The sequence below is a fragment of the Silurus aristotelis genome (genome assembly GCF_946808225.1).
Source record: "Silurus aristotelis genome assembly, chromosome: 1".
NCBI lineage: Eukaryota > Metazoa > Chordata > Actinopteri > Siluriformes > Siluridae > Silurus > Silurus aristotelis.
The window spans coordinates 16,832,833-16,849,489 of record NC_139574.1 but is presented as its reverse complement, the minus strand read 5'-3'; the positions used below and the strand labels follow the sequence as shown (position 1 = coordinate 16,849,489).

Here is a 16,657-nt window from a genome sequence, read left to right as displayed (position 1 = left end):
CTTTTTCCTTCTCTCATTATGGGAGCATGTTGGAGGTGGGGGAGCTCGTAGCTGGAGGCCCTGGGCGTAGCAGAGATGAGAGGAACAACTCCAGCAGTTTAGCTCTAACGGATAGGATAAAGACAGAGCTCCTCTGACGCCGAGTGTCTGTACGGTTTATTCTTTAAACAGACTTACTGACAGTACAAGCACCGCTGAGCTGCACTCACACAGAGACAGACACCGAGTCTGAGTGCACTTTGAGCGTGCCTGTGTGTCTGTGAGGGAGAAAGCGCCTATGTTCTTGTGTGTGTGAAACGACTCTCAAAGCAACACTCAACCCCGAAAACAATACTGCCGCAAAATGCTACATGAGAGTTTTTAGGAGCTAATTGCATTGCATCCAAAACCAAATTCAATCCAATTGCTTCCTGTTCAGTGTCCGCCACATTAGATCGTTTGTGAGAAAGATTGCGTTGTGGCTGGCTAATCACAGACATTTAAATTCATGTTACAGTTGCAGCATGATCATGATTTATTAGTCAGTATTGCATCGTTCATATACCTTGTCTGCATTGTCTGTCAAATGCAGTAGAGCAAGATTTTAGTTGAACCAGAATAGAAAGATTTTTTTTTCAAATAGCAAATTTAAAAAAGAAATAAAAAATAATTAAAAAATTTCATTCTTAAAAAGCAGCAGCAGAGAATCATTACCTAGAGAGTGCTTTGGAAAAAAGCTAGAAAAAAAAGCAGTTACTGTAGATAATTCAGTAAATCAATGAATTAGGGTTTCAGACTGCTATTTTATATTAATTGTGTATTTTTTTCCCTGTAAACACTTTAAGTGTAGAAGAGTATAATATTAGATTTATTAGTAATGAACAACTGAACATATATATGGACAAGTATTGGCAGACCTGAATTTTTCAGTCATATGTGGTCCTTCCCCAAAGTTACAACAAAGGCATTAATTTGTAAAGGCTGTTCTGGATGCAGACGTATTATATTTTTAATTCACTAGAACTAGGAGACTCGAGCCAGCATGACAGTGCCTCTGTGCATAAAGTGAGATCCATGAAGAAATTATGGTTTTCATGGGTTGGACTGGAAGATCTTGAGTGGCCTGCTATAGAACGCTTACCTTAACTCTATTAATACAACTTAGGAGTGAATTGGGACACTGCCTGCACCCCAGCCATAATCACCTGACATGGTTTAAGGTTCTAACTGTCTGAAGTATAAGATGTTAGTGTTTAAGAAGTTAGTTCTGCCATACAGAATGTCAGTATAAACTAATCACTGGTAACAACAGATGCTATCATCCACCCTATAAATGACAAGCCTCCTGACCAAACATCTGCTCATTAATATTAATGCATAAAGTTGCAAAGACTTTTGTATAATTGTTTCCTGGGGTCACCTGGGGGCCTGTTCTGCTCCAAACCAAGTAGTAATAGTGGATTGGACCGTAGTATATGACCTCATTATGCCCTGAGGCAACATATGAGCGAGTCTTTTTTTATATTTTTGCATGAATAAAGATTCATTTAAATAGCAACCATGCAGCTTATACTGCACTACATGGACAACTTGGGGACACCTGACCTTAAGTTTCATATGTGAACATTTTAAACATGCCAATAAAAATCTTGTCTCCATTTACTGTTCTAATAACATCCACTCATCCGGGAAAAATTTTTTTTGGAGAATGTTAAGTACTTTAGTGTGTATAATGTATTTTATTTCTGTATTGTGGAGTTGTACACATTTTTCTTATCTCATTTCTGATATTGCTAGATGACTTCCAAAATGGTCTACTTCTGACTGAGCAACTCAGTAATGGTGGATAGAGTTTTGCGGAGTAAAATTTACAAAACACACTTCTTGCGCTTCATTCTTATATTTATTTGATTTTGCTTTATTTATTAAAATAATTCAGTGCTAAATAACATACCTCAACTTCTGGGGTTCTGAGGTCTGCTCAGGCTACTCGATGCAACAAACTGAAGCACTCTTATTTACTCCTGGAGAAGAACCTGGGTAACACACACACAATGAAACTATTTGATCAGAGATAGAGCAGGCCTAGGCAAAAATGTCTAAAAACACACGTTTTAGCCAGCACTGTGGTTACTCCAGACACGATCTGGCCAAACTTCAGGAAATAACTACTTTTTGAGAAACTACCTGACCGAGAATCCCTTTGGACTTATTAATCGTAATCAAGACATGAGTGTGCACAGCATTGCTACACATGATATTCACTCACGCAATGGAACGCAGTTAGGTGAGCAGTTAAGAATGGCAGGAGCTTGTGCCTTCTTTTACCTCACATGTGTTAACACTCATGAAACAGCATAGTCGAAACGTAAACACAGCCGCAGTGTGTGCGAACCCCAGTGCTAAGTGAGCAATGCATCATCTCTGCAGAAGTATGCATGACGCACATTTGGATCACATTATTTCATTTGTTGAAGTGGAACAACATATGTCTGGCCCCCATAATAGGGCCCAGCTGGAGTGATTCAGATCATTCCTTTGTATGACAGAGAAAAAGAGAGAGAGAATGATAGAGAAAGAGAGAGAGAGAGAGAGAGAGAGAGAGAGAGAGAGAGAGAGAGAGAGAGATTTGTGAATACAGTGGAACCTCGGAGCTCGCGAGGGTTAGGGACCAAGACCGGTCTCGAGTTCCGAATTTTTGCGACCTTTTCATATGCCCCTTCCAACCCAGTAAAAACCCAAAGAACACTATACGAAATCGATTTAAATGAGTAAATAACACTATTTCACTCCATAACACTTCATTATTAGACAATTTTAATGAGATAAACCTTGATTAGAAATGTTAAAACTAGCGTTTTGAGCAGCTTGCAGTTGCTCACGAGCCGATCTGAATGAGAGTTGCCGGTCGGAATGAAAGTTGCGAGCATGCGAGGTCTCGAGCGCTGAGGCCGCGAGCTCCGAGGTTCCACTGTATAAAAAAAGTGTGTATGTATTGCATTACAAGGGTATTAACTTCGTGAGGAAGGTTATCCAGACCTGAACCTAAATAGGTTGTTTTTCCCTTATCCATGAGTTCCGACATGTGATGTTTTGTGTGTGTGTGTGTGTGTGTGTGTGTGTGTGTGTGTGTGTGTGTGTGTGTGTGTGTGTGTGTGTGTGTGTGTGCGTGCGCGCAACCACAGGGTGCTGTGATTACGCCAGCTATGGACCACACCATATCCATGCAACCAGCCAACATGATGGGGCCCCTCGCCCAGCAGATGAACCATCTGTCCCTCGGCACCACTGGCACTGTAAGCAGCATTTTCAAATCCAGTAAACTATTTGATCAACTCTTCTGACCAGAATCTGACCAGAGTGGCTGTTCTAACTTTGTCTGTATAGTATATGACAGCGGCAGCTGCTGCGGCTCCTATGCAGGGAACCTACATTCCCCAGTACACTGCGGTGCCTGCCTCAGCCCTCTCAGTGGAGGTAAGATGCCCTTCACTTACCACACTTTGTACTCTTCACTCCCCTCTAGTGCACACTGCATGACTTTACCAGCTTTCTCATAGTGATACAATTTTTTTGTTTTGTGTCATGACTTCCAATTCAAGCATCGGGAAATACAGTTTCAAGACATTAACGAGCTAAACCATTTTTGCCAATTTATATTCAATAATAGTAATATGTTCTCTGAACCTTTTAAGAATGAAAACTCCTAATTCTGGACTATTAACTTTTTCAAAATCTGCCTGATTCATGATGTGATTTACAGTATACAGTAAATCAAATTATTTACTAATATTAGCAGAAAAACAGTGACAAGTGTGGAATAACAAAACTAATAAGACAAAACTGCAGCAGTAAAAACACAGTACTCTTATAAAAACTTTCCACACTGGTAAACAATAAAAAGGAACTGTAGTTGGAACCTCCTTTCATAAATGTTAGGTATAGTTAATTGTAGTAGTGATTATACACGAGAACCACATTTTAAAACCAAACTGCGTTGCGTAAACACCAAAACCATGCTGTGATATAATAACAGTTAATGAGGGTGCGAGAGCAAAGTCTTGGTTGTTAAGGTTGGAATACTCAGACGAGCAATCAAAAGAAGGCCACTCTATGTTCTTTGTGCACCCAGGAAATAGTAGTATGGCTGAGAGTGCTCTGCCAAGGACATGAATGCTCATTTCATTTTAAAAGTAAAAAAAACCTCACAAAAATCTTTCTCCGAAAACTGTTGTTTTAAATTTATTAATTCATATTTCATCATAATCCAAAAGCACACATAAATATAACTACAGAATGGGGTTTATGTCTAGTTTTTGCCAAATCATGACAAAATGAGTGTCAGGGGACACTCTGGGTGAAAGATTGTGTTATGTGAGTGTTGCGGATTGCCTGCTGTTACTAGTGATTATGTTATTGACCGCCGCAGAACCCTGGTCAGGGAGTTGGCATTCTATTGTGCAAGAATAACACTACACACAGGGTCATGTGCCTGAGGTAGTTTATCTTTACAAACTTTCTATCCTGCGCTCTAACACGGCAATACCTGCTGATGCTGCACACGTGCCACTTCACAACAGTGAGCATCATGTGCAGATCGTTCAATGGACAAGGCAGCAGATCACAAGGCTCTTTATGTCTTTACGATTTTGAAAAGCATAAAGTGTTTATTAGGCTTCAACCACCCACTGGAACTGAGCTTAATGAGGACCAGCTGAATTAAAGCTGATCTAGAACATTACTTAATCAGCAGTAGTCTCACAAATTATCTGACAGAGAGTCCCCTTGAAAATATTAATCATTATCAGGAATATACACGAATGTGTGTCATTGCAGATTTCCACTCTCAAGGCTTATGAGATGTCTGTAATTATATGATTTGCTAAAGCAAAAATGCAGACATCTGTTTGAAGGGCACTTTTGCTTCATCAAAAAGGATAGACTAATGCTAGATTGGTAATATTTTTGGGTCATCCAGTCACTGAGAAATCAAGGTTATTGGCCAAATGATGAAAGACACTACATCAGACACTGCAGACTGCATCAGATGCTCTTAAATACTGTTTAAAACAGTTTCACTGACTGATTGTCAGGCAGAACCTGTGAGTATAAATTACAGCAAACATGTAGAAATGCAATCTAGCACACATATATATATATATATATATATAAATTTTTTTAAACGTTTATTTAAGACAAACATGCATTTAACCTTTTAATTTATTATTATTAATGTTTTTAGTAATACTATTAATAATAGATGTAGTAGTAGTAGTAGTAGATGTTGTTTTTGTAATAAATGTAGTAGTAGTAGTAGTGTTATTATATATAATGATATATTTTGCCATTTATTTTCCCAAAATATGAATCTCTCTCACATCTCTGAAGTACACAGAATCTGACTGCATTTCCTCCTATAAAGAAATAGAAATCGAATGTCTTTTTTCCGTTGATTTTCTTTCAGTATTTCACTTTCAGTTCCTTTCTATTTTTGCTTTTGGTCACATGATTCTCAGAGATATACCCATGTTTATGATATCTCTATCTCTCAGGGTGTGGTGACAGAGGCTTCTCCGCAGAGCGTTCCTCCCTCATCCCAGGATGCCAGTGGGCAGCAGCAGTCCCTTTGTGTGGATGGCACAGCCGATCACGCACCCACCTACTCCTACCAGCCTGCTAAGTGAGACTCTACCTATACACGTGATAATTAGTGCAGTTCTTAGTCATTATCGGGAGTTTAGAGAGATTGCACCACTTAATATTTACACATACATTGCTACATTAAATGTAATTTACATCATATTAAGTCCCACCCCTCACTAAGAAGAGACCATCATCTTGAACTGAAAAAAAGTTAGGCCTATTAGAGTGTAAAATTGACACAATGGCGTAGCTTTCTCTGTGAAACTCCAACCTGCCTGCATTTTGATTCATTTTAACAAAGCTCTCACACCATAGTCATTATACTTTAGTGATAATGATAATTTAGACATCTCAATCTATAAAGATTATATATTTATGAAGTCAGATATGTCTAAGATTTCAGTTTTTATAACATACAGCTCACTATTTCTATGCCAGCACAAGCATAATTTTCAGATTAATGCTGCAATGTCGCTATTTTGATTAGCCACAAGTCAATTTCATAATTTTATTGGCTTTATTTCTATTTTTGTGGTCATGAATGATTGTACTGGGTACTGGTTAAAGCACTGTACAATGTAATCATAGCAACTTTTAAAATCTGCCAAAACAGAGAAACTTTGTGAACCCCTGTTGGTCCACAAATGTGTGGGCATGATTACCTTAAGACAAAATGAAAACACTGTAGTTTCCTGACTACAATCTCAGTTATCTGTGCAAACTACACATTACATTGCTTTTATAAAGCAATTGTACGTCGCACATAAGCTTCTATTTTAGCCTGTATTGCAATCCATACCAGAGGGAAGCAAAACCACACATCCATCCGCACTGCTACAATCCCAATAAAAACCTATCTAGGTAAAGCAAAAATAGATATTATTTAAAATCTTAAAATAGCCTGTTCATATGCACAGTAGCCAGCAATATCAATGCTGCTAGAAAACCACTAGCATTGCGAATGTGTTTTACTCCACATAAACTTTGCTGCATTTTCACTTTCACCCTCATATGACCTTTGGTGGATGCTTATTTAACTTGATAATGATAATCAAAATATCAAATAAGTGTACATACAAAAATACGGAATAAATATGGTTTTGGTGTTGGGGGAGGTGTAAGTTCTGTTAAACAACTTAAGAAAAGAAACTGTGACATTTTTGTGAAATGGTTTCACATAAAATGGGTTTTAAACCATATGGTTTTGGAGTTTTGGAATAATCTAATTATTTGGGAAGGAGGTGATATTTATACTCTCAAAATTACAGGATATCCTCTTTTAAACCATTCTTTTAATACTACATGACATATAGACATATAGAGCTTAATAAGAATTATAGTTTTACAATAGTTGTGCTTAAATGCTGCCATAACACATGTACTTTTTAAACGTGTTTTTGTATTTCATGTCTCATTTTAGAAAATACAAATTATTTAAACACTACTAACAGCTGGAATACCACATATAGCTGATCCCACTTTGCACATTGTTTCAAGTTTTTGAGATGCATTTGATACCTCTTTCACACATTTTTTATGCTTCACCGCTTTGACAAGTCAAATACACTTTAGTGGCACATAGTAATTTACACCTCATAGCAAAAAAATCCAGAGGGAAAAGAAAACTACACAAGGCACGTGTATTAAAATTATCATCTATTTTGGAACATTTATGGTCCTTTTGGTGTTCCATATTTAGATAAAACTACTAGGCACTGGGTTTGATATGTTGATATGCCTGGAAGAAGACTCAGTATGCATAAATCCACCTGCTCAGTATGCATCCATGTTTACCTCCTCTGATTTTTCTGTACACCAACACCATCGTATATGATTTTTTATCCCAATTATCCAAAACTTTGGAAGCATGAAACTGCTATGGAAAAGTGTATTAGTACCACTAGTGTATTATTTATAACATAAATAATACACTGTTGTTCTATGTAGCACCTGGGTTCAGGAGGAACGTTGTTTCATTTCACTGTGTACTGCATCAGCTATATATGGTTGAAATGACAATAAAAGTTTCTTGACTTGACTTGACTTGACTTGACTTGACATTACTTTTATATCAGCACTGCACTATGCCACTTTTTTTAATCATGTACTAATGTTCATAAATATTCCAAGTGTATTTACCTATAAAAAGTTGAAATCTGCACATTCTGCTCAAACAAACCATCTTCCAATTCCATTTCTTTCTAAAAAAAAAAAAAACATTAATGCCAGCATTATATCCAGCTTGTATCCAACATTTCTTGGTTCTATTGGACTGTGTTTGGCAAATATTTTTGTTATTAATGTGTCATGAACATCTTTAGTACATGGTGAGTGAGAAAATAAACTCTAATGCTTTTGTATAAGGGGTTCACAGAGAAACATGACCATGATCATTGTTATCAATTTCCTCATATTAAATATCATTGTAACTGTAACTTCTTGTAGGATTAAGAAAAATATTAGGATTTCATTCTAGGGTCTTGTTTTACTTGCTTATGTTTACATTTTAGGCTTAAATGCCGTTGTGTCTTGACCATTTTTTCTTTCTCTTTTATCCATCGGTAACTGCCTGATCCGTCGCTGCTGCTCTTCCTGTTCCTTGTGTGATCAGATAACAAGAGGAGGAGGAGGGGGTGTTTGGGTGACTGCGTTGCCTTGAGATTGGGGGACTGTGCTGAGGACGAAAAAAAAAAGAAAGACTGAGCAGAAGATGTTTGGGTCCACCATTGCACAAGCACCAAACAAAAAAGAGAATTTATCAGACATCTGCGCAGAGCAAGGTGAAGCCAGTGGAAGCCTACATCATGGTCAGAGAGGAGAGAGATATGCAGTCGTGGCGTTAGAGTTTTAATGGATATCTACCACTTTACAAGACATTGTTCCTCATGAAGTGTTGAATTTCAAGTACAAAGTACAAAGTTTTCCAGTTCTTTTCTGAATGTGCAGGTAGGTTTTCAGCTATGGTGAGTTTTCTATTAGAGGAAGCATGAGAGTGAAAAGAGAATGAGAAAGAAAAAAAAAAAGAAGTCTTCCTCAGATTCTAAGCTACATTTAGTTTTGATTTTTTTTATGAGTTATATTTTAGTTTTCTAGAGAATATCAATGTTTATCATCTTTGTTGCCTTAATTTTGAGAAACGTCCAAGACTTTTCCCAAACTAAACGTCTTGTTGCAAAAAACAAAACAAAACAAAAAAAAGGTTAAAAAAAAATAATTAAAAAAAATTAAAAAATCAAAAGAAAAAAAAAAGCTGTCTGAAAGAACAAATGGAGCGGGGTCTTATCATATTACGTGTACAGAGGAATGAGAAAGGTCTTGTGAAGACATTTTAAATTATCGGTGGCGACATTGTGTTTAAAAGAAAGGACATTCAAAATATAGTGGTGTTTAAAGAGAGTTGCATTTTTTAGCAAAAAAAAAAAAAAAAAGAAGAAGAAGAAAATGTTAAATCACTGCATCCTGGGAAATGCAGTTTATTGTGTAGTGGAGATCATTTTTAATGGCATTATTGTTTTTATCTGCAATATTTTTATGAGCTTTAAGGTGTTTTCAGCCTGCTTTGCTTGTTTCATTGCAAAAAAAAAAAAAAAAAAAATTTAAAACTAAAACCAGGAAAAAAAATTACTGGCAGTGCAAAAGTACGTAGATAGGAGCTTTTGAATTAAAATAAAGCAAATGTGTGCAAAAAGCAATAGTAATAGGAAATTGTTGACAATTTCTTTAGTCTTTCTTAGCTGTGGATCAAATGCAGCCCATGGATGGCATATTTTATACCAAAGAAGAAGAAACCCCGTAGAGACAGTGGAGTAGATTTTTTTCTTTCTACTTTATATATTTTTTTTTTGCCTTGTTGTTCTAGTCTCTGTGTCTCATAAATATTTGTTTGACCTTGATGGCCAGACCAGTACTTACATTTGGGATGGGTTCTGGAATTAAACTTCCTTCCTCTGCTGCAGCTTTCCTACCAATCACTCAGACAGAGAGAGGACAATTCTTCTAGATTGCATGCGTTGTGTTTTGAGTGTGGTGTATCCCCAGCAGGTGGCATTAGAGAAACTGTAAAAAGAAAAGTTCTCCGACTCTCGACTCTGTACATGTCTGTTACAGCACCCACGGTTTACTGACTCCGTGTCTCTCAGTGTTACATGTTCACCATGGCTCCTCTGGATCAGCTTTTTCTGAAGTGACAAGCTTTCAGGAAACGTTTTGAAGGGTTTTTTCTCACGTCCTCAGTGTTACAAACATGTCATACCCTTTTGCCAAAATTCAAGTAGTCACATGTGTGTATTTAAACTCCTTTGCAGTTTGCTACCTCAGTCTTAAGCATTTTTACCATGAGGAAACAGGAAGCTAAGTGTGTATAGGTATAGGATGCATACTGCGAGTGAACTACCTGAGAGGCGGCATGATAAAGCTTGACAGAATTTCTTCTCTTTGTGCCATAGTGTTTCCCCTGGATGCGTTCAAGTAAATGTCCCACTTTGCAAAATGTTCACACTCACACATACACAGCTGTTGAAAACCCCAGTGCAGGTGAAATTAATCAGTTACTATGAAACACAAGATGATTTTTTTTAAAGTGGGATCAGGTGGTTACTCCAGTGCCTTGTCAAAAAAAAAAAAAAAAAAAAAGCAATGAAGAGCTAAATCTAAATAAGAATGAAACATACCAGGCAAGACATGCTAACTGTTTAGACCACACATGCTAGTTCTAACCTCACCTCAGAAAAAAAAACCTTTAGTTGTTATCCATTATTCACTAATGATCAATAATGATTTTGTTCTCAACACAAAGTTTAAATACACATAGTGACATTTCCGCTCTCAGTGATGTGCTTTGTATGGTACACGGTGTTCATTTATAGCTGCAGTTATTTTAAGCTTTTCCCTCTCCATGATGATGCTGAAAATTTCAAGCAAGTCTTTTCAAGACTATATTATTCTGAATTAAGGACTCAGATCATTTGCTGCACCAACTTAATGCTATTTGTTAATCTTGCATGAATAGTTTCTTCATCTCTTATCATTGTTTCTTCACATAGGGCATCACTTGGGTGCTAACCGGTTTCTTCCTCAGCACGTAATGGCTAACATCCTATTCAAGAAGCTACAGGTCAGGGTCTTAGCAAAGCTGGTGACTTGTGGTGAAGATTCTTCTGTGTGTTCCCTTTTATATGTTGCTAAAGCAAACTGGTAGCTGCTGATACCATAGAGTTAGATTTCTACTGCCATAAATGAAACATTCTCTCACAGTGATGTAATTAAACTATGTGGATGCTGGGAAGGGGTGGTAGTGGGGGGTGGAGGGGGGACAGGGATTTTTCTTGCTTTTTTGTCTTTAGAATAATGAGTATAATGAAACAGGTGGAATGAATATGAAAAAAAGAAACTCTCTGCCACGTGTCCTGATGAATAGGCTGCAGTGTGTAACCAATCAAGGAAAGCTCTGTTACAGTGTGGAGGTCGAACTTGCTACACATTTCCATTTCTCTCAATGAAACAAATTCTGTTTCTTTTCTACTGTGTTTTTTTGGAACTTTCATTTTATCATGTAATTGCTGCTAATAGAAAAAAAAAAAAAAAAGCATTCAGTATTGGAGAGCTGCAGTGGCAGATGTGAGGCAAAGAAATGACTGACTGCTGCTTTGATAAGGACCACAGTGTTAGCAGAGCAGCTACATTCACACCATGGAAAGGGTCCAAATGTCTCTTGTATAGCAGAATATATACACTACAGATACAGAGGGAGTTGCTCTAAAGGGTGGAACTAAACTCTCATTTTGTTGCTGTATTATAGCTTACAGTAACTGTGCTCTTCCATTCCTAATAGGATTTTCACACTGAAAAATCCAACAGCAAGCCGAATTAAACTGTTCACCTTCTGCAAAAACAGGTCAAATTCATCTTGACAAGCAGATCTATAGCATATAAAATGAAATATTCCATGATCCCTAAACGAATCGCTAAACCGTAATAAAAACTTGACTTTTAAGGAACAATGGCAAGTTGTTTATCGCAGTGTTTTTTCTTCCATCGGATAAATGATTTAATTAACTCATTGCTGAGATTTACAGTGCAATTAACTTGAATCCTTAACACAAGAAATAATAACACTATGAATTTCATTAGCCGTTAAGATTCCCACATTATGTATTGATTTTTTTCTCTGTAATTGGCTGTTATTATAAACAAGCAAGAATCATTACTGATCAGTCAAGAGCTGTGGCTTTGTAAAGGATGTTGTGTGAGCACAGCTATCCACTATGATCTACCAAATTCAGACGAAACAGCAACGCTTCTGTGACAAATTGAATTATTCGAGAGGAAAAAGTTAACTATTTATGGAAATCTTTTCTTCTTTTTTTACAAAAATGTACGTGTTAATGAAAAAATTATGGAAGTGAACCGATTCAAGGATGCTATCTTTTTTCATGCTGCACATTCATGGCTCCTGTGTGTTCGAGTAGTGATCCTGAGAGTTTCTGTAAATCAGTGGATGTTGAGTTTAAACTTCTGTTTATTATGGATTATTATTTCAATGAAGCTTTCAATAAAAAAGGTGAAAATCTCATTTGCACAATGTTGTGTTTGCTTTTTTTTTTTTTTTTGGTTAGTGACACTTTAGAGGGAATAAAAAATAAAGACATTTGCAGAATTTTGACACAGAAGAGATCTCAACTCAAGTAAATGAGTACTCATGAGAACGACACGCTACCTGTAGTTTCACCAGGAGTCCAGCGGAGGGGACCATAGATACATAAATGATATGCTATGCATGTGCAGCTTATGCTCGCACATACTGACTAGTGGAGATACTGTGAAAAGCTGTATAGTATACACAAAATATGGCAATAAAAAAAGAAAGATTCTCATACATTCCACTACATTGCAGTATATAGTGATGCAGAGATGAAAAGAATGAGTGTTCAGGGCACTCTGTTGCTGTGGTTAGTGACCTTCCACGCCTGGTCTCCTCCCACTCTGCCATACTGATCGATAGAGTGATTGTCCTTCTCCACAAGTGGCTGTTTCAGACTTCTCACTGACCTTTCACCTTTTATCCTTCTATCACACAATACCCTTTCCTATCCACACAATTCTAACGTTCATATCTGACATTTAGCTTTGCAGAAGAGGCAGAGATGTTTTTCTAGGAATAGTAGCTCATTTGTTCTTCTTTTCCCAAGAATCAAAGAGTTAATGACTGGCACACACATTGCAGATTACCTGCGAAAAACCATGAATACACCAATAGCAGTTATAATCTAACACTTATAATCTAAGTGTGAAGTGCAATATAGCCACTTTTTAAAATAAAAATGTTTTTTAGTTTGTTTGTTTGTTTGTTTATCTTTTGTCACCCATGAACTTAAGAAAATGTGTTTAAACTCTAGAAAAAGATGTTAATCTACAATATCTCAGTTTTTACCAAAGTACTTTCCTAACAATGGAACTCATTCATCAAGCTGGATGAACAGATTTATGCGTAAATCCTCTGTATGAGCATTTACACCAGAAATTTTGTATTCGTGAAAATCCTGTAACTTCCGAAAAATGTTCTTTGACTGACTAATGTAACTAATGTAAACAATCATTTTATTGACTTCAAATTATACAATTTGAATTAAATTACAATTTTATGTATGAAATATTCTGAGTTTATATTTCTGTTCATTATGTTTACATTTTGCAGACACCTTCATTCTGAGGGACTGATAATATTATATATCTCTGTCAAACTCTTTATATTAATTTACATGTTCTGAGACTATGAGAAACTCACAGTTTCAAAATCATCATGAAATTGTATGAATGATTTATGAAAAATTATTATTATTATTATTATTATTATTATTATTATTATTATTATTATTGATGAAAAATGTATGAATTATTAAAAAATTATGAAAGCAAGCCAACACTAATTTATCCATTAAGGCAAGTAAAATGAATTATTCAATACAAATATATTTATTGGCAAAGAAGTGAGTCAAAAATTACTTTACCTCCTGTTTTCTTGCCTTTCAACCCGATCATTTGTTTCCTACCCAAGTTTTCTGTGCATTTGAACTTTTATGGAGATTTGTGGTTATCACTCCATGCAAATGAGTGGGTGATTAACATACACATGTGATTTCAAAGAAAATCAGCATTTCCACACAACTTTACTAAAAGGTTGATAAATGAGGCAAGTTACTGCATTTCATTTATTTTAAATTTTTTTGTAAAACAGTGTTGATTTTTATTTGTATTTATTTTTAGCAAAAAAAAACAAAAAAACAGCATTAGGACATCAATGACATGCTAATGTGCTGTCAGTCAATATCACATCTTTTAAAAACAAGCAAGAAAAATAGAATGAGAGTATATATAAAATATGTTCATTGAGGTGAATGTGGATTTTTTTAATAGTATCTATTGGAAATTGTGAAAAACAAAACACATTTTAATTGTTTACCTGTTAAATGGTTTGATACTAATGAATATTTCTCAAGACTGTGAAGTTTTTTAAAGTAAAGTAGCCTGAGACAAGCAAACATTACACTTTCTATATTATCTGATCTATACATATAGTTTATTATTAATCAGTTCTATAATTCAAATGCCACTCCATTTGCTGTAACACCATAAAATAATGCTGTGCTTTGCTTTGTATGTTATATATTTTAAGTTGTATTCATTATTACATGCATTTTCATTAATACATGCATCATATTCTAAACATAATCTGGACAACCACTCTATTCCTATATCACATAACTTTTAAGTGACTTAGTCAAGACTTTTCCTCAACAAAACACATAGGATGTAAGCACCAATTCAGCCCAGTCACTGTTGGGAAACACATTGGAACAATATTGTTTTGCTACTTTTAGCTAATCATAAGTAAAATGTACAATTTGCATCAAACAGTTTTGCTAGACAGCTCTCTCTTGTGATGATTATATAATATACACATTCCTGTAGCAGTTGGTGGTTTTTAGACTATTGGAAGAACACGTGTGTGTTACTGAAGTATATACAGTCATATTGGGCAAATGAGTAAATCAACTTGAACTTAACTAATCTGGGCATGTCTATACTCTTCCTTAAGAGATGACTGAAGGGAGAAACCCTCCAAACCAAGTAAAGAAGTTGCAGTACCAGACTGGAAAAGGATCACAAATGAAAAATGCTTTGTGATATCAATGTGTCAAGGTTAATGCAACCAAGGGATTTGCAACCAATCATTCTTTCTATCTGTTCCATTAATTTTAAAAATTAAATGAAATTCTTGTAAGTTATTAAAAACCTTTAGATGTTAATATCAGGAAATTAAAATGATTATCTATCATCTTGTGTTCATCTTTTGATCTACAATCCAAATGACTGTAGTGCATAGCAACATCAATTAACTTTGCCATTGCACTTTTTTATGTTTTGTTTAAGATATCAAACATTTTGAGTAACATTTAAAGCACTGGTAGTTGTTTACAAGGTCCAGCTCTTTTAAGACCATTCCCAATCATTATATGGAGAAGCCGTACATCCAGTTAGAACCTAAAAGGGTGTATTATGATATGCAAGAATGAAACAGTGTATTTGAATCTTAGTGGTTTGCTTAATTTCACCAAGAAAACTGAATACATTTTCAGACTTTGGTGAACATTTCATGGTTACTTTTTGGATCAGAGCATATAATTTCATTCATTTCTACATTCTCCTTCTTTTGGAATTCTAAATTGTGTTGATACATTGAAATTATGATGGTGCTGTAAGGAGGTAGACATTCCAAAAATGGGCACTAAGTTAATGGTACATAATACCACCTGAATGGGACAACTGCACACAACACAACATGCAATTAAGGGATTAAGGTCATGAGATCACCACATGCAATGATTGAGTAACATTTGTGTTTTGTAACTGTTTTCATGTATCTTTTGTATGTACTGTACAACCCCAATTCTAGTGAAGTTGGGACACTGTGCAAAATGTATATAAAACCAAAATACAATGATTTGCAAATCTTGTAAATTCATTTTTTTAGTTACGATAAAAAAAAATTTAAGTAAAAAACATATAAAATGTTTAAACTGAGAATATATATCACTTTAAGGTAGAAAAAAAAATATTTTGAAATTGATGGCTGGTCTCAAAAAGTTGGGACAGGGCCATGTTTACCACTGTATAGAGTTACGTCTTCTATTCATATACATCTGGAAACTGAGTAGACCAGTTGGAAAAGTAATGTTGTCACATATGTGTCTGATGCATTATTGTATTTCTTGTTTCATGATGCGGCAAATGTATTTAAATGGTAAATTGTCTGGACCGCAGGCAGACCAGTTCAGCACCTGGACTCTTCTGTTACAAAGTCATGTGATAAAAATAAATCTGCTCTTGTTAGGGGTCGCCACAGCGGATCATCCGTCCTCATACCACTCTGTCCTCCACATCTCCCTCCTTCAAACCAACTACCTGCATTTCTTCCCCTTACCACATCCATAAACCTCCTCCTTAGCCTTCCTCTTTTCCTTCTTCCTGGCGGCTTCATCCTCAGCATTCTCCTACCGATGTACCCCATGTCCCTCCTTTGCACATGTCCGAACCGTCTCAATCTTACCTCCCTCACCTTGTCTCCAAAACGTCCTACATGCACTGTCCTTCTAATAAACTAATTTCTAATCCTGTCCATCGTCATCACTCCCAACAAAAATTTCCACAACTTCAGCTCTGCTACCTCCAGCTCCACCTCCTGTCTTTACTTAATGCCACTGTCTATAAACCATACAACATCACAGGTCTCACCACAGTCCTATAAACTTTCCCTTTCATTCTTGCAGATACTCTTCTATCACAAATCACTCCTGTCACTCTTCTCCACCCACTCCACCCTGCCTGCACTCTTTTCTTCACTTCTCTAACACACTCTTCATTACTTTGCACTGTTGATCCCAGGTACTTAAATTCATCCTGAAATATAATGTATTAAAAAAATCCTTTTCTTCTTCCTTAGTGTCCAACTTCTCAGCTCCTCATATGCCTTTTCCTT

The 16,657-nt window shown here is 36.0% G+C and overlaps 1 protein-coding gene and 1 long non-coding RNA gene across 5 annotated transcripts in view; one reads left to right on the top strand and one right to left on the bottom strand.

The window, feature by feature from the left end:
- Positions 1–12,193, top strand: part of rbms3 (RNA binding motif, single stranded interacting protein) — a 130,613-nt gene extending 118,420 nt beyond the window's left edge. For all 4 annotated transcript variants that reach the window (XM_083547586.1, XM_083547584.1, XM_083547585.1 and 1 more), the window contains exons 11-14: positions 3,165–3,275; positions 3,367–3,456; positions 5,532–5,659; positions 8,234–12,193. In XM_083547586.1, coding sequence (XP_083403712.1) covers positions 3,165–3,275; positions 3,367–3,456; positions 5,532–5,659; positions 8,234–8,237 — 333 coding nt within the window. In that variant the 3' untranslated portion in view covers positions 8,238–12,193. The remainder of the gene's footprint in view (positions 1–3,164; positions 3,276–3,366; positions 3,457–5,531; positions 5,660–8,233) is intronic.
- Positions 1–16,657, bottom strand: part of LOC310730850 — a 69,839-nt gene that overhangs the window by 31,833 nt on the left and 21,349 nt on the right. The window lies entirely within an intron of this gene.